The sequence below is a fragment of the Crocodylus porosus genome, unplaced genomic scaffold, assembly GCF_001723895.1.
Source record: "Crocodylus porosus isolate Cpor-Errol unplaced genomic scaffold, CroPor_comp1, whole genome shotgun sequence".
Taxonomy (NCBI): Eukaryota; Metazoa; Chordata; order Crocodylia; family Crocodylidae; genus Crocodylus; species Crocodylus porosus.
The window spans coordinates 21,320,707-21,343,139 of NW_017728906.1; the positions used below are offsets into that span (position 1 = coordinate 21,320,707).

General features: G+C 37.8%; 1 protein-coding gene across 2 annotated transcripts in view; it reads right to left on the bottom strand.

The window, feature by feature from the left end:
* ROBO2 (roundabout guidance receptor 2) overlaps window positions 1–22,433 on the bottom strand; it is a 581,029-nt gene that overhangs the window by 149,418 nt on the left and 409,178 nt on the right. For both annotated transcript variants that reach the window (XM_019528743.1, XM_019528742.1), the window contains exons 5-6: window positions 14,190–14,317; window positions 10,656–10,667 (exon numbers count right to left, since the gene is read on the bottom strand). In XM_019528743.1, coding sequence (XP_019384288.1) covers window positions 10,656–10,667; window positions 14,190–14,317 — 140 coding nt within the window. The remainder of the gene's footprint in view (window positions 1–10,655; window positions 10,668–14,189; window positions 14,318–22,433) is intronic.

The following is a 22,433-nucleotide window of genomic DNA, read 5'->3' on the forward strand; positions in this document are numbered from 1 at the left end:
AAACCAAGTGCTGTACCAATCAAACAATTAGCCTTCATTGCTTCAGACATAATGTTAACTGGGTTGGAGTAAACTTAGTGGGAAAACTCTTCTTTAATTGACATTTGTAAGTCAAAGACAATGGGTCTAAAATATTACTTGTTTTCCAGGGAGCTAGATGAGACTAATAAAAGAACAATTAACATTAGAGACCTGGGACACTTTTCTTGAAACAGTGTTTTGAGAAATTTAAATACAGTACACAGTAAATTAGATTTGATTTCTGGCAAATTATGCTTTGATACTGCATTCAGCAGGCGCTGGCTTCAATCAATGTCATGCTAAAGCTCTGTTATGCTAATAGCTGCTTGTGAGGGTGAGTTGGATGATATGGAAATCAGATGGTTGAACATGAATAGAAAGCACAGGCCATGTACGAGGTGGGCTTTGAGATGAGGGGATGGGGGACCCTAAGGTTAATCACATCATGTTCAGAGTTGTTTTTACAGCACAGGATGGTATTCTACGGTGAGAATTAAAATGGAGATAGCAAAGCTGCAGTTGTGAGCATTAGCATCTTGCTCAAGATGGTAGCAGTGGCATTCTGTTGTACTCTGTCTTTCAGCATGTCATTTCATGCCTGAGTGACTAGATATTTTATGCCATATTAATTAATGCATATAAAGTTATCCCGTACTTACGCGTTAAAGAATCCTAAAAAGGGGGAGAATTGAATATTGCAGAGTACAGCAAAGGAATTCCTCAGCACTTCTCCTATTCTACCAAGTAGTAGAATGAATCTATTGGGATATATTACAAGCCATTTATTTCTCTGCCCACTGGTGTTACTGAATACTAAGGGTATGCTGAGTCACAAGGGGCTTATAAAGTCTCAGCTGTAGAAAAGCTTGACTGAATCAGTTCATTCCTCCCGGCTGAACTCTAGTCAGCTGATAAGAAATGTGGGAGAAGATGAATCAGAGTGGAGGGAGAATATTACCAAAGTAAAACATATGGCTTTATAGTAAAAACTGCAGCAACTCAATACAAAATAATAGCAAAATTACATTTTTTTTTTCCAGACTGGTCCTAAGAAGCACCGTGAATTTACAATTCCTGCTGAAATCAGTGATCCTAAGGGCACTGTATTATAAGTTCCTAATGAACAGATTCCCCAAACTAGCTGCCCTACAGTGCGTATACATACTATATACTGTGCTATTAATGAAAAATAGATACTGTAGTAAAATATACTATAAAACTGCTATTGGAAACTGAAAATGAAAGACAGTCAAGAGGAAATGGTATGGATGTTTTTCTTTTTATTTCTCCAGTTGTCTACTAAAAGCTAGTATGAGACCAAAACCATTTTATATATTCCATATGATTTTTAAATGATGTTTATTAATCTTTTAATTACATACGTTTTGATTTAAAAAATGTACTAAACTGTGTCATATAGATCTTCAACAAGAAGTCAACATGAAGTCTTCCACTAACTCAAGTGCACTTTGATCAGGCCCATAACATAATTTCATTTATAACACAAAATGCAACACCGATAAATGTAAAAGGGCTAATATAAAACCATCATTGCATGGCTTACTATTTATAGATATAATTTAAATTACTGATTTGATAATATCTAAATTCAGATATTTGACTATAAACTTTCAAGGGGACACAGTGTAAGAATTACTTTGTGAAGGTGTAAGTTCTAAAAATTGGGGTTCATTTGAAAAACTTCAACGATTTATTAAAACATTTATCTCAAAGGAAATGGTGAATTAGTTGAGATATTTAATTCATGATGGCATACGTGCTTTTGGACTGAAATATCTAAAACAAATACATTCTGAAGGTCTTTTGAATTCATACTTCATTAATATATGGTCTGCCATCAACAAATAACTTGAGAGTTTAATTGTTAAAATATTTTCATCTTAGAGCTCTGCTGTTCTCATAACCCATACAATGTAGGTAACATGCTTGGCCTCTGTATACCAGTGAAACTGCCATTATTAAGTAGGTTGGCCACAGGTCCAGGAGATCAGACTTACTCTTCTATTAGGTTACAGTGAGTGCGGTGATGCTTTACTGTGTAGTAGACCGATTTGTTATGCAGTAGAACATCACCATTTACACATGTGCAGCAATTAGGCTGATGTAGACTAATTTACTGTGCCACTAAATAGTCTGGTCAGATACAAGTACTATCTGATAGCAGAGTAAATTACTGCACCTAAACACACACGTACGTGATGACATCCAGATTAGTTTACTCTGGCTCAAACAGTGCTGCAGTTTATTCAGTCACATTAATTGCACTTGTAGCAGTATTACTAACTGGTTTTTCTGCCACCAGGGACTGGGTGATGATGAAGAACAAGATGGCTTTTAACTGATGTAGAAAGAATATATTTTGCTTATATTGTGATTGGGTCAAAGACAGACATGGAGTGGCCCAGGGTCATTCTGGAGAAAAGAAAAGTGCCTGAGAGGGCAAGGGGTAGAAGACTTCTTCAGCTGAGGCCATCTGTCTTCCCTATCTGTCAACATGGTACTAATGGACTAGCTCCTGCCCTGATAGTAACAGTGATCAAAATAATCTCTCCCTCCTAAATTTCAATAATTTCTATTAGATAGAAAACTAGCTATAATAAATCATAGGTATAATGAAGTATTGGCACTTGCAAGATAATCTGTTGAAATGTGCTATGTATACCTAGAGCTAAACAGGAAGGCCACATAGAGATCATGGCTCCACAACAAGCTATAAAAACCCTCTACCCTCTCTGTCGCAGATGACAGATGTGAACACACAATTATGTTTTCTAGTTTTTTTGTTTAGGTCTGGGTCCCTATTTATGCTGCTAGGTCTGGAAAATTGTGCTTTTACAAGGCAGAGGATGAAACAAAAGTGCCATGAGTTGGCAATGTGGAAATCCAGAGATCTGGGGTAACTGGTTGCAGTGGGCTTGATCTCTGTCATGTTGAATAGAGGGAGACAGAATGCAAAAATTACACATTGGATACACTCCCTATGCCACATTATTTTCTCTTGTGAAATGGTACTACTAACCATGATTGTATTATAAATGAGGCCTTTGGATAATGCTGCAGATCAACTACTATTCTATTCAGCATGCAGCTAGAGAGGCTTGAAGTGGCAATCAATCTATTTTAACACTTGGTTGTAAAATGTAGGGTGCTTCCCATTCTTACATTGGATTCAATAAAATGTGTCCATGCTGGAGAAGAATCCTAAGATATGGTAACAAAACAACTTGTACAAATCACTTTGCTGAATCAAAGCTGCTAAAGTATTCAATCTCCTTGTTGTTCTTCTTGCATGGGATCATGTGTCAGGTTAGCAAGGGGAACTAAGATGAATCACAAGACTACATATGCACATCTGGACTTTAAAGCCATTTCATGGATTTCCCTCTTCTTGACATAGTCTGTTTCCAGGTCTTAATGATACATTTAATGTATTATTTGTCTCCCAGAATTTCTGCTTCAGGTGGCTGCTTCTGAAAGCAAAGGTTAGGAATGGGCCGGTTGTGGGAAGGACAAATAATACATCTTGCCTTCTACTAGATTTGGGACCACACCAAAGTTAAAGTTAGGATTCCGACAGTAAGAATGAAAAAAAATACTTTGTAAAGACTGCATCCTGATTTTTGGAGAAGAACTGATATAATTGTTTTTATCTTCAATTTGAATTTAGAGTATGTATTTAATTAATAATATTCCTAGTTCAGCTGTCCTGAGATCATATGCAGTTAAAGAGCAAAAGTTTGCAAACACATTCTTCTTTCTTTGTAAGACTGTAGAGAAGACCACACTATCAATAAAGACATATTACTATTTATTTTAACTTGGAAAACTCAATGAAGAACAAAGTTATTGTAATCCTCTCTCTCTCCTGTCCTTCTTAAAATATACATTTTATAAGTTTCGTCTTCAACTACAGCTTAATCCTGAGCAATCTTTCTGCTGTCATTTACTCTGACCCCTCTCATTGAATTAGTCTTGTCTCATCCTCTCCTTTAAATGGTCCGTATATCTGGCAGACTCTCAGTAGACTAACAATACACTTGTTCTTACCATGAAACAACATTTCCCAAGACCCTTAAGCAGTTTGGATATGTATAGAGAGGGCTGGCAATGAGTTTTTGTTTTAGGTTCCTTAACAGTTCCCATTATTAAGGACTGTTTTCAAGGAATCTCTCACACTTTGACTGTTTGAAGCAGAACACTTAAAATTCAGGAAGTGGGGAGCCCTGGGGCTGAAGACATGCATTTGCTCTGCACTAGGAAAACAATACTTGTATCACTACAATGGTAAAACCTTCTGGTGTGGAAGCATCTGGTACTGCAGGATCCCAAGATAAAAGCTGATGTCCCAGAAGAAACCCAAAGACTGGTTTTAGTTTTAGAGGAATGTTTATAGCTTATAGCAATTCAGCAAACAAAGTGGATTATGACAAAAGGACTTTTGTGCATGTGGATTTTGGTGCTATAGAAATAAGTGAAAACAAAACAAAACCAAAGAAACAAAAAAGAATCTCTTACCCCCCACCCCGTTCATGAACATAGTGCCTTATTCGTGGATTTCGCCATTTGTTGGGGATACGAGAACCTATCGCCCACAAATGGTGAGGGTTGCCTGCAGTATGATCTTAAGAAAGCTGAAATCAGATCTGAGCCAGTGGAAAGAAGTACTGTTATGATGATCGGGGTGAATCATAAATCTCCAACTCTGAATTCCACTTCTCGTCCTAACTGTACCCATTTTAAATTTGAATTTTTTAGCTCTTGAAGTACATTTTTCTGAGCAAAGACCCTGCCCATCACATCTGTAAAATACTTCTGTATGGCACAGTAAGTGATTATTTGTGCAGTTAGTGACATTAGTACTCATTGACATTAATAAATTAGTGAATATTTTTGCATGGGCAGCATTGCCTTTCAGAACTGTGAAAACTGCCAGGAGATCACCACATAGGAAACACAACTGCCGTATGTCATGTTTGCAGTCAAAAACTGACACGCAACTGAATAACGTTGTGGTTCTGTTCAAACTATAACAATAGAGTGGCATGAAAATGGCTGAACTAAAATGAATGAAATAAGCTGATCAAATATATATTCATCAGAAGCCTACTTCAAAGTACAAAAAAGGGGAAGAGGAGTAGTGTAATTATCAGGTATCCTGCCCGTCTCCATTTTCTAGTTACGGCCTGAAGGAAAGTATCTTCAAGAAACAAATGTCTTTAAAGAATTTAAAGGGCTAGAAATCTTATTGGTGGACCTAATCTTCAGAGACTTATGAACTGATCCAAAGCCCATGGAAACCAATAGGAAGACACTTCATTTCAGTGGAAAGAATGGAGTTTCCACAAATTCAAACGAAATTCAGCTAAGCATCCAAAAGTTTAGATATTTATCTAAAATATCTGGCCACATATCTGGGGACCAGGAACTAAAATGAAGTCATCCATCAATTCATGTACTCAAAGACATCTGAAACTGATGAAAACATCATGCTATTTGGGACATATTTGACAAATACCAATTAATCCAGCTCTTTTCAAAGTGGAGGATGAAGACTTTTACAATCCAAAACTGTAATGGTTCATTACAGTTTTGTTGGCTCTAAAATAACAGTATAACTTTTACATTAGATATTTGATTATAATATCATGACTAGCCAGTAAGGTTGCTGCCAACCTGTATATGTAAAAAAAAAAGTTGTACTACTACAGGGTCAAAGGAATTGGGAGCTTTGTCTGAGTACAAACTTCTCATGGATTTAAGGATTTTCTAACAAATCTTCACAGATAATCACCACCAAGACAATCTGGCTCTCTCCTTTATGTTTTTGTTTACATGTGAGGATAGTGATATTTTGCCCCATGGTTGGATTTGTTCTGTTTTCTGCTTTCCTCACTAATCTGACTAAAGTGTTTGCCAGTTGATAAATAACCAAGATGCATCCTGGTTCACACACTCTCCATTCAGAGAAGGTCCAAATGATAAATGCCTGCTGTCTGCTGGTGCTTTTGCTTACCCCCAAAATCCCTGTAGAAAACAGCAGAAGGCAGTTTGGCGAAATGCCGTGGTTTGATGTAGTTATCAGAATTTCTGCCACTGAAAGATGGCACAATATTACCCAGTGGAATAACACCACGTCTGTCACACACCAATCACCATTTCTGGTGCTGTCATAATAATCCTGATGCCCACGTGAAGGGTGATACTTCTACGTCTGGCACTAAAAGAAAGAAAAAAACTCCAAGTCTGGCAACTTTTATGAAATATACAGGCTGGATATTGCAGCAACCTTACTGGCTAGAAAGGAGAGAAAGAATCACCTTTTCCATTTAATATCTAATGAAAGTTATTTCAAACAACAAAGAATAATACAGTTCTGTTCTAAACATGGTTCTTCATGTTTCATATATATTGGACTGAAACATTCTTGATAGGTCATTAAGTCATGCCAGGTTGATTTATGATGTGACAGCTTACCAGAACAGAGTACAATGCATCAAGAAGTTACATTTCACTTAAATCTAAATAGACTGCATCTAATTAGACCTAAATATAGAAAATGGAAAGTAGGTGACTTATCTCTCTGTATCAGCCTTCCCCAGGTTGGAAAGATTATAAAGTTTTCTTACACGTTTTGGTCTTCCCATTTTCTTCTTAAGTTCAGTTGCACACTTCCTACTGAAACTGCAAATGAAATCCAACTTCTTAATGCACTGCATATTTTTCTGGAAAGTTGAGTCATATCATAAATCAAGTTGGCTTGAGTTACTGTAATGCAACTGAAATGCACAGAACTGTACTTTCAACTGGATGTAGGCAATTAATTTGAAAACTGAGTGCTGTTTGAGAACTAAATTGGCTTAGTGGATGATCAGGAAGAAGGCAACTAATTGGGAATATCAACTTAATAATTGACCTCTTTCTCTTTTAATCTATTTCTGTAAATTTCCATTCACAAACAGAACAGTTTAGAAGCTATTATATGCTAAGATCAGGCATTAGATGTCATTGGATTGGACAAAGCTTTTTATTCTGGGACCCTACAAAAGTGTTGGCCCGTTGTCACTTTAAGTACCTGTGAAATGCTGAGATACCACTTTTCCCAGGACAATTAGGCCTAACTTGAATTAATTACCATTCAGGGTACAGTGTGTAAATGACGGTCTCCACTGACCTTCCTTCTGCCTGTCTCCTTCCCTCCCCCACCACCCGCTGACCTGTTTTGACCCTGGCAAAAAAGCCAGGACTGTCACACCCGGGATAAACCTGATCTCTGTTTTTAGAGGATTGGGATAATGATTACTGTTAGATAAGACTGAGGAAGCTTTGTGGCCTTGTCCCAGTGCTAGTGCAGGTTTATTCCAATGTATGATTGGCATAAGAGAGACAGTAAAAACCAGCATGTGTGAAAATATTAACTTGCTTGTCTGGAAAACCCATCTGATGAGTGAAATCACAGAAGTAAATGGTTTAAATAGGGATAAATATCCAACTTCCTAAACCCATCTGTTATAACTTCCATAGGAAATCATTTCAAAAGCTTATAAAGAGAACATCTATTTTAGACATGGGCAACACATTTATTCCTAGCAGCAAATCAAAACATGATGACTAATCTGGTGCAGAACTGTTCAAATCACCAGCTGCCATCTACCTTAGGCAGAACCATGCTTCATTTTATATATGAAGCATATACCAAAGATGGTGACTGACAGAAATAATCCATCCTGGAATTTTCCACTCCAAAAGAAATTCAAACAAAAATGTTAAAGTCAATAAATAAATAAATAAATAAATAAATGCATAAAACCATTGTGCAAATAAAACAAAAACAAACTAAAACAAAACACCCTAAACTGAAAACTGTAAAAGCCCATTTTGCAACAAGAACTGCTGTATGATCTTGGAATATTGAAGTAGCAAGATACAAAGTGTAATACATTTTTTTTTTAAATCCTTGTTTTCTGACTTTGTTTTTTTCAAAAGACATTTTCACCAAGAAGAACAGGTTGAAATATAATGTGCTAAGAGTTTATATGGTTCATGGGACCTTGAGGGAAGAAAAACTGTTAAACTACAGATTGTATTCAGCTGTTAGACTATATTGGCATGTACAAATATACCATACAAGACGCATGCTTCTAGGACACAGTTAAGTATTTTGATATTAAGTAACTGACCCTTCCTTTACTTTTGTTCTATCAATATAGACTGGGGGGCTGTAACATTGGTGCAACATATATGAGAACCCTGAGAAAGTAGCCCTATGCTCACTGAACACTAGCAAGAACAATATAGGCACACATTAAGTTATTAAAAGAACAGGGATTTTTTGTTTATTTTTGGTAATAATTATTATTATTCAGTTAGACATGAATTATAATGTTTTGCTGCCATTTTCGTGCCTTGATAATTAAATTCCCTGTTAATATACTGCATGTTTATATACAATAAATCTACTTGCTGTCTCCATACACTTGTGTGTAGTAGGGGTTGGTATACTCACCATCTCTCAATTCACAAAGCTAATCATCGAATTAAATATTTTGATAAACATCATATTATACAATCATCATTTTAAGTAGCCCACTATAATTTATGGCTCTTTCAATCAATCAAATAAAGGGAGACATTTTTTTTCAGCAATGATGACCTCTAACAATATAAAACAGTTATGGGATAGCAAAAGTCAAGGTGTCCACAGTGCACTCTTACAAAGTAGCCACATGATTGGCAATTGAATAACTTAAGGTCTGGTATGATCTTAAAAGATGGAATCATGACTCAAGGCTCTAGAGTCATGATTCTCAACTGTTCTCAATTGTTTTATGCCCAAGGCACCCTTCAAAAAATTCCAGCTCTTAGCTTTTCACAGGAAAAAAAAAACTTACAATAATTTTTCTGTTGCAAAGAACTCAAAGTCCACAACAAGTCAGAATGTGTTTGATACTATATGAAATCTCTTCGTTTATTTTGTGATCTACATATAGGTATTTACATAGAGAACAGTGCTATTATTGCCTGGTACCCTGGTTAAAGATCACAGCTCTAAAGAATCCAAAAATAGAGGATGAGTGTGATGGGAGGAGGGGAGGACGGGGATGAACCACACAGAAACCTACTATTTTACTTGCAAGTTCCCCTGCTATATTTCTCCCATGAAATAAGGGAAGGATATTCATCATTTATTGGTGGTGTTCTAATTGCTCATGTTCCATCTTTATCAACTTACAAATCATATTTATCTTTCAAACAAATGACCTAAGTCATCATAACTTGACACTAGTTTCACATGATGTAATTCCATTAATCTTAATGGAAATCTGTATATAGCTGGAGTATGATGCACTGATGAGCCAGGGTCAAATTCTGCTTAAGAAATTCTAAATGGTATACAACACACTTAAGTTCAAACCCCAAATTTTAGATGAATAAAACTCCTAAAAGGAATTTTATCTGAAGTGAATCATTCAGGATTGAACCCTTTAGAATCATCTATTAAAACAAATATTAACTTTTCAAATCATTACAATAGACTAAATTAACTAAACATTTCATTTATCTATATATATATCTATCTATATCTGTATAGATAGAAAGATATATATATATATTTCAATTTCATATATACAGATTTCAATTTCAATTTCTAAAAAGCACACACACATGACATTGATTGTTGCAGTGTAATAGTTAAATAATTCATGAAATTCTCCTTGGCAGAGAGCAATAATCTATTATTGAAAATAAAAATAAACAAATTCAATATTTAGAATATTTCTTAATATAAGAATAATGCTTAGCTATGGATAGGTGTCATTTTCTATTAGCTTCATTTTTTATAATTTAACTATGATTTTGAAAACTATAATCAGGTTTCAAAATTTCAGAGGATACAAATTCCCAAGTAAAAAAATCAGAGGTAGGCTTTCGGTGAACATTTTAGTGAAAACATAGTGCATACTATTTGGTGCCCTCTAGTGTACTCCAAAAGCAAAACCTGCATTTTCCAAGAATGTTATAACTCACAGATAAAAATGCACCTTAGTAAACTCCCCCACATTCTCAACTCTATTAACTCCTCTTCATTTTAAGGACTGTGATTATTTTATTTTAAAAAACTCAACAGAGGAACCAATAATTAAATAAAATAAAAAATACAGGACATGCAAAGCTTTAGCCTTTCTTCTTATGTAAGCAAAAACAGAATAAGCCAGATCATTTATGGTCTGATACCAAGACCACTGAAGTCAATAGGAGACCTGCTGTTGACTTCAATAGCCTTTGTTCCAGGCCCTTAAACATACATCCATGGACCGTTAAGAATGATTGGATTAGTGATTTTGGCTCATTTTCACCTCACCCCCACAGTTTCAATTGATTGGTGTGGTGGCTGGTTAGTGATTTGGCAAATGCCATTGCGTATAGCAGAATAGAAGCAATAAAAAATTCAGAAATAGCAGTTCTGTCAAAATTACTTGCCTCACATTAGGAAGTTAGAACTATTATGCACTGATTAATAATAATTGCATTTAAATCGGTCAAATGCTGTTGCAAATGAAAGATGAAGCACTGCGTGAAGCCATGCTAAAATGGATAGAAGGATGGTTACTTACCAACAGGGCGAGCTGTAGACATTACAATGGTGTGGTGAGAACATAAAAAGGAAATTAAAAAAAGAAAAGAAATTCTGTCAGAATGCATGACGTGCAATGTTACGTCTAACTGTGGACACTTCCATGATCTCTCAACTCACAAATGTCAGGCTCAGTAAGGTGTCCAGGTTATTGTTCAAGAATCCTTTTAATTGCATATTTTCGGACATAGCATCCGAACAAGCTAGCGCAAACCAATCATATGAGTAACATGTTTTATATGTTCGCATGTTGTCATCAAGTATCTCTGTTAATGCTTAACTGAAATAAAATGGCTTTGCATTAGTACAACCTTCTAGCCCCTGATAAATACAACCATTCAAACCACAGTCTAGCAAATGTCATGCCAATAAAAGGAAGCCATCACTGTCTGATCTAAATACCAATTGAATTATAAGCATGGTCAGTCAGTACTGTAGTAAGGAGAAGCCCAAGACACCGTTTTTCTTATCCAGCAATAGGCATGGAAGCTTATATCACATCATGTTTTCCTCACTGACAGGGCTGATGAAAATATAACAGATAAGTTGGAATGACCATGGGGATTTCAACTCAGAACCTCCCAAATTACTGCTTAGATAACTTATAGTTCCTAAAAAATTGCTGCTGAATGATCGACAGGTTAATTCTGCTTCAGACTGATATCAAGATTGAAAGCAGTTGCTGCAACAAGTGATTTCTTGAATATACCTACAGCCCTTCATTACTCTTGATCTGGGGAAAAGGGCTGTCAGCTCCTCTGTTATTAAAATATAGACATCCTGATCTGGAGAAGCTTAAGATTCGGACAGAAAATTCACTTGAGGTTGAATCTGGGGAGATGAAACTTCCCTTATTTTAGCAATAGATGAGTTGTCCACTTGCTATGTGACTTTATTAGAAGTTCACTAGATTCATTCTCTTGTTTGGGTTCATAAACCAGAACCTATGGTTTACAGATTCCCCAGGCAATACACTATGTTCAGGGCTCATTCATTTCCCACACCTCCTGCAATCTTACCCAACCACTGTCATAACCACTTCCTTTAACCATTTCCCGCTTGCGTGCTTCTTATCTTTTTGACATAGAATATATTCTGTCATCCTGCAGACTAGAAAAAGAAGAGGTAGAACAGAACTGCGGCTTCACAAATAGGGGAATGAGGGCTTGGTCAAGGCATTCGAATTCTGCCCTCCCCTATGGTTAGTGAGGTCAGGTTGAAGCCAAGGATATGGTGTTGGGCTTTATGCTGTGAAGGGCAGGTTGCATGTAGGCAGGGCATCCTCGAACTCAGGCTTTTCAGTGGCCATATAGATTACACAGTCCTGTCCTAGCATCACCCCAGTATGAATGCTAAAGCACAGTTAATAGTTTTTGCCTTTGTATGTGGAAAAAAACCAAACCCTAATATTCTAGTATATTAATAACCAGCTGACAAAAGTTTTGAAATGAAGACTTCCATTAATTAAAAATAGGGCCAACTCTTGATCACTTCAAAATGAATGGGAGTTTACCCAGGGGTCCTTTGTCTCTACAAAGCCCAGAGTACTGAGCTGTCACCCTCAGATTTCTTGGATTTTCTCATTTTCTGTCACATTCTGAATGTTTAATATGCTTGTAATATAGTGACTTCTTTTGTATTGAATAAACATGATAGCTTTGGTCTGTAAATTATAAAGCCAGGAGAAAAAAGATAATGAGAAATCTTCTATAGTGTGGGAAAATCGATTAAATTATATATTTCCTTTTTTCACCTTAATTTGGTCAAGTTCAAGCTCCAGTGATTTCAAAGGATTTTTGCTTTGTTCTAGTCACTGCTCATATAACACAGCTAGGCTGGGATTTCAGGAGAGCCCCCCCCTGAAAATGCATGCAGTGGACACAGTTTTGGGAGAATGTTAAGGCTACCCCACCAGCAGCCAGACTGGGCAGTGTGATTCTGCCTGTGACAAAGGCACAGAACAGGAACGTGTTGGAGAGAGAATACTAATGACATTTTTCTTTTAAATTGCAAAACTGGAAAACAATCTCTCTCACAAACAAAGAACAAGTCAAGGCATTTCTTGTCTTACAACAGGAAAACTGTATTAACACTACCTAAAGAGAACAACACAGTCACATTTTTGCCAATGGATTATCTCAATATCTTCTTTTCTTTGTTACATATGGACATCTCTTCCTTGCAAAGCCAGTGGGTGACTTTTTTTTCTTTGAATTCAGCAAATTAAACTGAACTGTGTCCATGCATTAAATGGATGGAAATGGAAACTGGCCTCTTGGGTCAGTTGACCCCTGTTCTAATAAAGCAATCCATAGAGACTTTGAGCATTTGATTTAATGTGTAAGAAAAAGGAGCACAGATAAAGCTAAAAATGTTTTTATTAACCTTTCACAGCTCTACTGAAAACTGTCAGCATGCACCACTAAACTGTGAAATAGTGTCTGTGTGATATCCATTGTATCAAGCGCTACTTATCATTTTGAATAAAAAAAAAAACAAAGGCTTTTAACTCTTACATTTTATTTACTCATCTGGGTTTATGTTTCTAAAACTTTTTCTCTCCCAATAAGCTTTAGCATGTCTATATCTACTATCACAATGGACATTTTGAAAACTCCTTAGGATGTTGGTCTTCAACCCTCCTCATGCTGTCTAACTCCACTAAATAAATATTTGGTAGATTCCACAGATTTTTAGGGGAAAAATGTCATGCCTAAACTTTACAATACCTAATTACATTTTTTATTTCTTTGGATGTTGCCAATCTTTTCAGTTTGGATTAATGGTAGAACTACCTCCATTCCATAATGCTATATGTGGAAAACACACACACACACACGCACACACACACACACACACACACACACTAATTTGTTCCTCATTTTTATTACAGGAAGAAACGTGAACAGACCATCTCAACTGGGGGGAAGACATACTAAATCATATATCAAAGTTATGTGGTACATACTTGCATACATATTAATTTTCCTTTTAGATCATGAACAGAAAAAAAATTACAGCATTTAAAAGGGGAGGGATAAGTTACTGGTCATGAGTGTGCTTCAGCTGATCTGTTGTATATGTTTCATTTGTCTGCTCATATTCCAAAGCAAGTGAAACTAAACTGTAGCAAATTAACAGTAAAATCTAATAGTTGCTATATTTCCATGACTTAGCTTCCTTTTACTGTGAGATAAGGCAGACACATAGAACAGTTACAATAGAACAGCTTGAAAAGCACTATGCCCTCTCCTTCCCCTTTCAGTATTATTTGCCCTGTCCATATCCTTAGTTACAAATACTGAAACAGATTCACACCTGTGGAGAAATTCTGTCACTATTTAAGTCAACAGTAGGTTTGCCACTGGCTTCTGCAGGACCAGGATTTGCAGAACCCTTGCTAACTGACTGCAATGGGTCTATGTCTACAAAGACAGGGAGGATTTGTCCCATCGTGTCAGAAAGTGAGATTAAAATATATGCGTATAGGCTCTTACTCAGATATAGCACTCACCTCGAACTGTGAGAGTAGCAGAGGCTTCCACCTTCCCAACTCGATTCTCAGCAATACATGCATAGGTTCCTTCATCTGTACTCATGGCTTTTTTAATGCGCAAGGTATAATCATCTTTGATATCATACCTATGTTACCAAAAAAAAGGAAAAAATAAAAATCATTATGTAGTTGACTACAGAGATGAACAAAATTTCCTACCTGGAGTGTGCCAATCTGATTTTCTCTTGGATACAACTTTGGAAGATAAATTATTATCCGGTGCTAGATAATTCCACCTCACATTAATCTTCATGACATTTTTATTACACTATGCATTAGTTAAAAACTTTACATAAAATTAGTATTGCTATGTTCACTCAGTATTAGGGCTTTATTAATAATATCACTCACTTTGCCCTTGATCTTGAGCAATATGATAAAATTAAGCTATCAGGCATCAGTTATCAATATATGACAACTCAAGTTTATCATGGCTTTAACTACATGAGCGGCATATTTTTACTCGTGCTGATTTGGGAAATTTCTTTTAAGACCATATTTCCCCCCAAAACAATAGTTTTCTAATACAATTGTCTATCTGGGGGGAGATTGCTACAGTCCTCATGAACAACACACCAGGTAAACACAGGATTTTGTAAGCCACATTCTAGCTTAAATCTTAAAGAGGTATATTAAAGAGGAAGATACCAATTTCACAAAAGTAAAGTATATTAGAGTGGAAAGAGACATTTTCTTTTTTGAAAGCATAATTTCATTGTGTTTTTTTTCTATCTTGCACTCATTCTAAAACTAGGAATTTTTCCAAAATGCAGAATGTATAGCTACACAACTGGTTCACTGTGCAAGAACCATTCTTTTGTATGGCATTTTGAACTTAAATCCTAAAAAGACATTTAGATTTAAATCGATGGAATCCTGCAATGGCCTGGCTCGATAAAATACTTCAGGGTCTGAGCCACAGAAACTGAAGAGACGTTTTTCCCTTGGAATGAATTAGCAGGATTTAACCAGGACCATATTGACTTCCATAAAGTATGTTTTAATCCTCCAATATTTAAATAATTTCAATAAATGTTAACTTTGGAATAATAACCTTGCTGTACTCAAATTAATGCATATTCTACACTACCCGCAGTTTAACGAATAGCATAGGAGGAAGGATCATCAACTACAGTAAATGACTGGGCTTCCCAGCCCATGTATTCTATTTCCAGCTCCACATAGCTCAGAATAAGTGATTTAATCAGACTGTGCCTCAGTTTCTTCATGTGTAAAACAACATATGGCTCCCTTTAAGCAAAGCAGATCAGCATCTACATAATTTCCATCATATTTAAGTGAATGTATAAATGTTCTGCTGAGTCAGAGTATAATTACATCAGTTATGGATGTGAAACTGAATTTATTAATACTTGTAAAGAGAATGTCAGGTGTTAATTTCTGTGTACCTACACATTATCATCTATTGCCATTTACTCCTTTATTTTGTTTGTCATTGATGCATTCAAATTATGCATATGGCAAAGTTATTGGGACATTACACAATAGTGTGCTAACAGAACTGATAAGAGTTTTAACCCATGAGTCCTATGTGCTGAAATGCTATGAAAAGGTCTGCTTTAAGTAAAGCTCAAAGTATCAATTAGCACATGATAAATAATTTCACTTTTTTACATTCTGAAGACTTGTTTTTGTTATCTGAGGTAGGTCCACAGCCTATTCAGTAAATCTATTAGGTAAAGAAGCCACTTTATTTTAGCAAAATGAGGAACTAGTCCCAACCATTCTGCGGGAGGGGTGCAGGACAGGATCATAAATACCTGGCCACTCCTAGTTATTTGGGAGCTATATTTAGATGTATATTTATTCAGTATAAAAAATTAGCTAACGTCTAAATATTAGCTGGGATTGGAAGGGGGGTTAGAAGGAGAAGGGCATTCCAATGCTTCCCAAAAATGAAGAGCCAAAGTCCCTGCTAGCATAATTGCACTATGGTTAAAAGACTTATGAAGCTGACCTTCAGTTCTGTGAGCAGCACGGAACTACTGTAAATATGCATTTGAAAGCCATATGCAGTTGTGGCCCGTTTCTTCTGGACTGCTGCACTGAATTATGTAATTTTGCATGCTGAGCTGCACTAGTCAATGGCAAACAGAATCATTGTTTTCACAGAAGGGCAAGGCAAGCAGATGCACCACTTCTTCTCCATCTCATGTCCTATCTGAGATTGCTGATGACAAGTATTTAGCAGAATTCGCAGTTTCGTTAAAATCTGACAGGGCTGTGATATGGGTTTTTCTGCTATGGTTGTTAGGAGTAATGGATGCCCTGACTTTCATAACATCACAAAAATATGACAATGCCAGCCACAATGAGGAAGTTATTGTCTTTGTTAACTATAGTGCTGCTGGCAAAACACTGTGCTTATCTTCTTGACACAGGTCCAGCCCTAAGGGTGTTTGACTTGAGAGTCTGCAATCAGCTCCAGAAGGATATACCTAAATTAAGATTGTTCATCATGCAGATATTAGATCAGGGAAAGAAGGAAAGAAATAGTGCAGAGAAGCAGCCAGCCGTTTATTCTGCTGTAGTGACATAATTTATTCATGTATTTTGTCACGGAGTAGGGCCTAGGAGCCGCCGTGATCCCTCTAGTGCCCCCTACCGTGTCAAGTAGGCGATCCAGCACCCTCTTTTCTCGCCCACCATATCTTGTTGATATATAGTTGTATATAGGAGGCTGCCTTTGGTCCACTTGGACACGGTGCTATAATTGTCTGGGCTCCTACTCTCTACAGAGTGACCTGGTGCACCCCCCAGGCTTATGGGCTATGCGTGCTTCCTACCTCCCCTTTAGCACGCCCTAAGCCTCACAGCTGTTCCGGACGTTATCAGGTCCTTTTCTTTTCTGCGCCCTGCCCAGCGCCCCTGGGCTTGCCACGCAACCGGCGCCCCTCTATCCATTAGCCCTCTCGGGCTTACTGACAGTACTCTTCCCAGCTGGACTCAGGTGGCCTGAACCTTACCTGGCCCTTTTGACCCTTTGGGGTCCCCACCACTATGGAGCCCCTCTGGGGTTTCTATCAATAATATGTGCCCGCTCCTGGGGCTTCTCTCAGTACACATGCCCGCTCCTGGGGCTTCTCTCATACAGACTGCGTCCTATCGGGCCAGTCTCTTCTCAATAAGCTTATTCCCCTTTCGGGGCTTCTCAAGTCCTTCTCATGGTTGGGGCTCAGGTGGCTGTAGCCATGCCTGGTCCCCTAGACCACCATCAGGGTCTTTTGCCCTACTTGGGCTTCTCCGCTGATCGCCCCACAGGGCTGGGGTCAACACCTCTCAATGCTGTGCCACACTGGCGCGAACAGCTATGCCTACCCGGCACCACTCACTGTACCCCACAGGGCACCAGGAACCCCCAGATTACTGGGGAGCTCCCGTGAGGCCTCTGCAGACCCCTACAGCCTCACCCGGTCCTCTGGTATGTAGCAATAACAAACAAGAAACGTAAAGCCGTGAGCCAACTGGCTATAACCGAAAATAAGCCTCCTGGCTAGAACTTAAGTGCCGTGCCCTTATGGCCACTATGTCCCACCGTCAAGCTTCCCAGTCAGGGTTCTCTCCCCCTTACCATGATGCAACCGCCTGGGAGACCAGGCTGCACCACTCACCTCTGCTCTGCTTGGCTCTACTGCAGAGCTCTTGCATCTCCGGTTGTCAGCAGGGAATTGCTAGCTAGGCTTTGGCCTGGGCTGTTTATAAAGGCCTGGCCCTGCCCCCTTCTGGTCACCTGACCAGCACGATTGCCCCAGCAACCATCACCTGAGCTGCCCTTGTGATTGGCAGCTGCCCTTATTCCTGCCTAGGAACAGGGCACCTCAGTGCCCCTGTGACATATTTATTTTAATAAAAGTTAACGCACAAGTGGTTCTCCTACCACTGCCAAGCTAAACCCAGACAGGCAGCAGGACTGACTGACTCTTTAAAGTCTGATGTAAGCAGTCTCAGAGACAACTCTGTATTCTGCTGTGGACTGCAGCTGACTCGCTCCTCTTTGACTCACTGATGGGCTGGCCTTGTCAAGCCAGCCAGCTGCCTTGGAAGGCTCAGCAATTTTTATGCTTGCACCTGTCAATCATGCATATAGTACAAAGGTTGCTGGGTGAAAAAGTCAACTGTGTGGGATGCCAAGAGGTACAGTTAGAACACAACTGCAATGTTCCACCTGGATATTAATAGAGAAGGTAGAGCAAATATGTCCCTTTTGTGGTCCAATCACCAATTATTTCAAATAGAGATCCCAGCTTTGTTGTCTGCCCACCTGCCAAGTCCTTAATGGGTTTCTGGACCACCCTGAAGAAGGTCATGCCATCTAGCAATCAGACCAGTGGATAGATGGACTGGCAGGACACTACAACCATCTGGTGTCCTAAAGCACTGATGCAGCACCATTCAGTCATCTGTTTCACCTACACTGTCCACACAAGTCACCATGGTTCAATGATGAGCATTGACAGATGATGCAGGCAATGAGAACACAGGAAGAAAACCTGCTTTTTTGTCTGATCTACAGCAGCCAAAGAAACTAGGTGGAATATGAAGGAATAAAGAAGAAGGTTTTCAATGTCTTTCTTCTCTCCTCCTCATGCCTCTAAAAAGCCACAAGTTATTGTAGGTGGTGAACAACTTAGCCAATTGAAACATCTTTCTCCCAGTTCCATCTTTCTCCCAGTAACATCTTCCATTACAAGATGCTTACATGCAGCATAACAAAGACCAGCATATCATCTTCATGCAGAGTAGTGTTACTGAATCTCTAAAATCAGGCTCAGAGAAAAACTCAAAGGCCAGACTCAGAGGTGGAGTTTCTGAAGGCTCTATGGCCATTCAATTCTAACAACTGAGAACTGGACCTTTAAATGATAAAGCAATTTAAATTATTTTAAAAAACATTTAAATATCCATCTCTGAATGCTGAACTATAGCCCCCAAAAGAATGCTTCCTACTGAACTGAAGATATATTGTATCAAACTTAACAACTGTTTGTGCAACACCAGAGTGCAGAGGAACAAGATCATACTGTTGAATCTGGTCCTAAATTCACTAACATGTGAACTGTTAGCCAAATAACATACCAACAAAAACATCTGACATATATACAGATTTTCTCATTTTAACCACGCAATAATGACTGATTGTACCGTAGCTCCAGTTCAGAAAGTCCTGAGCAAGTGACCCTATCTCACAGTTCAGACTCATAGTGGTTGCATTCAGTGGTCATTTGTAACTTAGCTTAATTACAACCTAATTTTTTCATACATTGCATACACACAACATTTCAGTAAATTTTATTTAGATAAAATGTTCGAGGGGTCTGAGCTACTCCAGTTTTAATGTCAGACAAGCTCTGAAAAAAGACCTATTTTTCTTTCTGTTTCTGAAAAGACATATTTTAAAATTAATTTAGCCCAAACTTATCAACAGGTAAACTTGTAAATACTTAGAAAAATTATTCTTAATAAGAAAATTCAGGGTTCATGCATCATATTCATCATGCACAGAAAGGAAAGGTTGAATCCTTTCATTAAAGGATAAAAATGCATTCAAACTTATCTATGGAATAATAACCAGTGCTTCTACAATATGCACAGTAACAAGAAACACTTTCTAATATTGTATCTAAATATTATTAGCAGTTATCCAAGATGATGGCAAAACTAGCCACAATGTGTGGTGGCAGAAGTTACATATATTCATTTTCATCTAACCATTTTTTAAATAGATTTTGTTAAACATTTTGAGGTACTTAACCTTTATCTCCACTGTACTCCTCAGTTATCAGTGTGGAGTTGAGAGAGAATTAAAAATAGCAGTTATCATATGTATAGCTTTAAAACTACCACTATTTAAACATGATATAAAATTACTCCTGTTCTACAAGTAACATAGAGTAAGTCTGCCTTTAATTAAACTAGAAAAAAAGAGAGAACAGGTAAAAGAAAAAAACACTGCTGGTGAAGAAATTGTAATAGAAATTGGGTGATTTTGATTGTAAAATTTAGCAGTCTCTGGCACATATGAATGCTTTCATTGTTGCTCGTTTTATTAATGACAGTTGTACAATAGTGTGCTGACAGTCCCTGCCATATAGACACATTTTTTTCTGATATGAAACACTGCTGAAAAAATGCAACCCAATCAGATTTGGCCCCCAGACAACATGTGCTATCATCACTGTACCGTGAATTGAGATTGATTGGTAACCAGCTGTGACAAAGTGGGAAAAAGAGCTTTGTCTTTTTCAAGAAAAGAAAAGAAAAATACAAAACAAAATTGTGTCAAAACCACTTCCATCTGCTCAACCAAGTAATGAATAAAACAAAACAAATTAATCTGCAATACTTAAAAATAGTTTATGTATTGAAGTTGCAGTCATGCATTGGCCTGAACATGCAAAAATCTGGAATTAAATTATTTTTCACAGTAACTTATTCTTTTGTCTCATATTCCACAATTTATCTGTGCCTTGTCCAGCATCCATTACCCCTCTGTGATTATCAAATAAAAAAGTAATTTACTGAAATTAGGAAAAAAAGTTTTAACAATTCAAACGCTATGTGGCTGATTGGTTAAATAGAGCTTTTTGCATTTTCTATTTATTTGATTTCATTAGAGTTTTCTAAGTATATATACTGCTTTTTGAAAGCCAGGAAGTGAGACGTTAAGAAAAGTAAATGTAGTGTTGCATAAAAATGACATATATATTTCAATGCCTAATTTGCACACACCCAAGCAGTAGAACAGTACTACAGTTGCAGATATTATCCTTATAGATGGCCAACTAGACACCTAACCGGCTATCACTTGCTCTGCCTCGACTGTACTGTATGTTCAATGGTTGTAGAAGAATTTTAATTATACACATCAATGCCCATGTATAAGCTCACACAGTTGTACAATTCTTGCTCATAAGAAGACAGGTTCCCTCTGAGAAGAGTCCATAAGACAAAAGACATGATCTTTGTTTGATATAAATCAGTGAACTGATTTCAAGAATTATACCAATTTGCTCCAGCTGATGATTCTGCCCCAAAACAAATGTGCAGTTTTCTTAGAGATGCTACAACAAGGGCCTATGCTTTCCATTTTCCACCTTTACAGCTAAATTATAGGAACACAGATAAAATAGGATCTAAAAAATCATCAGTGTTACATAATCTAAATAAAGAGGTTACTAACAACTCACACTATAATAAATATATTCCATTTTTCAGTAATGTTAGTAGTGTTATACGTTCAAATGTGTTTAATACAAGTAACGTATATAGCAAATGCTTGTGTATGTAAAGATAACTTTAAATTGCCTTTATACATCTAATCCTGAAGCTGCCAGGTGCTAAAGTGATTTTGAGATGCAGCTTGTCATATTCTCAAGGCAAATCTAAATGAAGTCAGTAAGTGGCGTAACACAAGGGACTCTCAGAGATCCTAAAAGTTAGCCATACCTACTAGCCTAGGAGTTTCACTTTTCCTTAACTGGCCTGTTTCCCAGAGGGAGGAAGAAGGCATAGCATGGGAGTCTGCGTTAACTTGCACATCTCAATTCCACGTGAATCTTTGGGTTGTCATTTGAAATGGTTTCCTGGCAATCTTCTGCACTGGCCAACTAGGAAAAGTAGTAGCCCCCTACCCGAAGGGCAGGAAGTCAGCTGGGATCATAGGATCCCAGCAAGATAAACATCCAGATGTCTCTTGAAGCGAACTTGGCCAGTCCACTCCTGAATCCGATGTCCACATCATTAATGAAGATGTTGAACAGTATGAGTCCAAGGACAGAGCCTTGAGGGACCCCACTGGTCACAGGACACCATGATGAGTGACTGCCATCAATTACAACCCTCTGGGTCTGACCATGGAACCAATTTCCCAGCCAGCGGATCGTGATGAACCCAAGGCCACAACTGGCCAGTTTCGCCACAAGGTGATCATGGGATACCAGATCAAAGGCTTTTTTGAAGTCAAGATATATGACATCAATCTCATCACCCTTGTCCAGGTGATAAGTCACCTGGTCGTAGAAGGAAATGAGATTGGTCAAGCAAGACCTACCCGCAAGAAACCCGTGCTGGCTATCCCTTAGGATGTTGGTGCCGGCCAGTCCATTAAGGATGGCCTCTTTAATGAACTTTTCTAAGATCTTCCCTGGGATAGAAGTCAGGCTGATGGGCCTATAGTTAGCC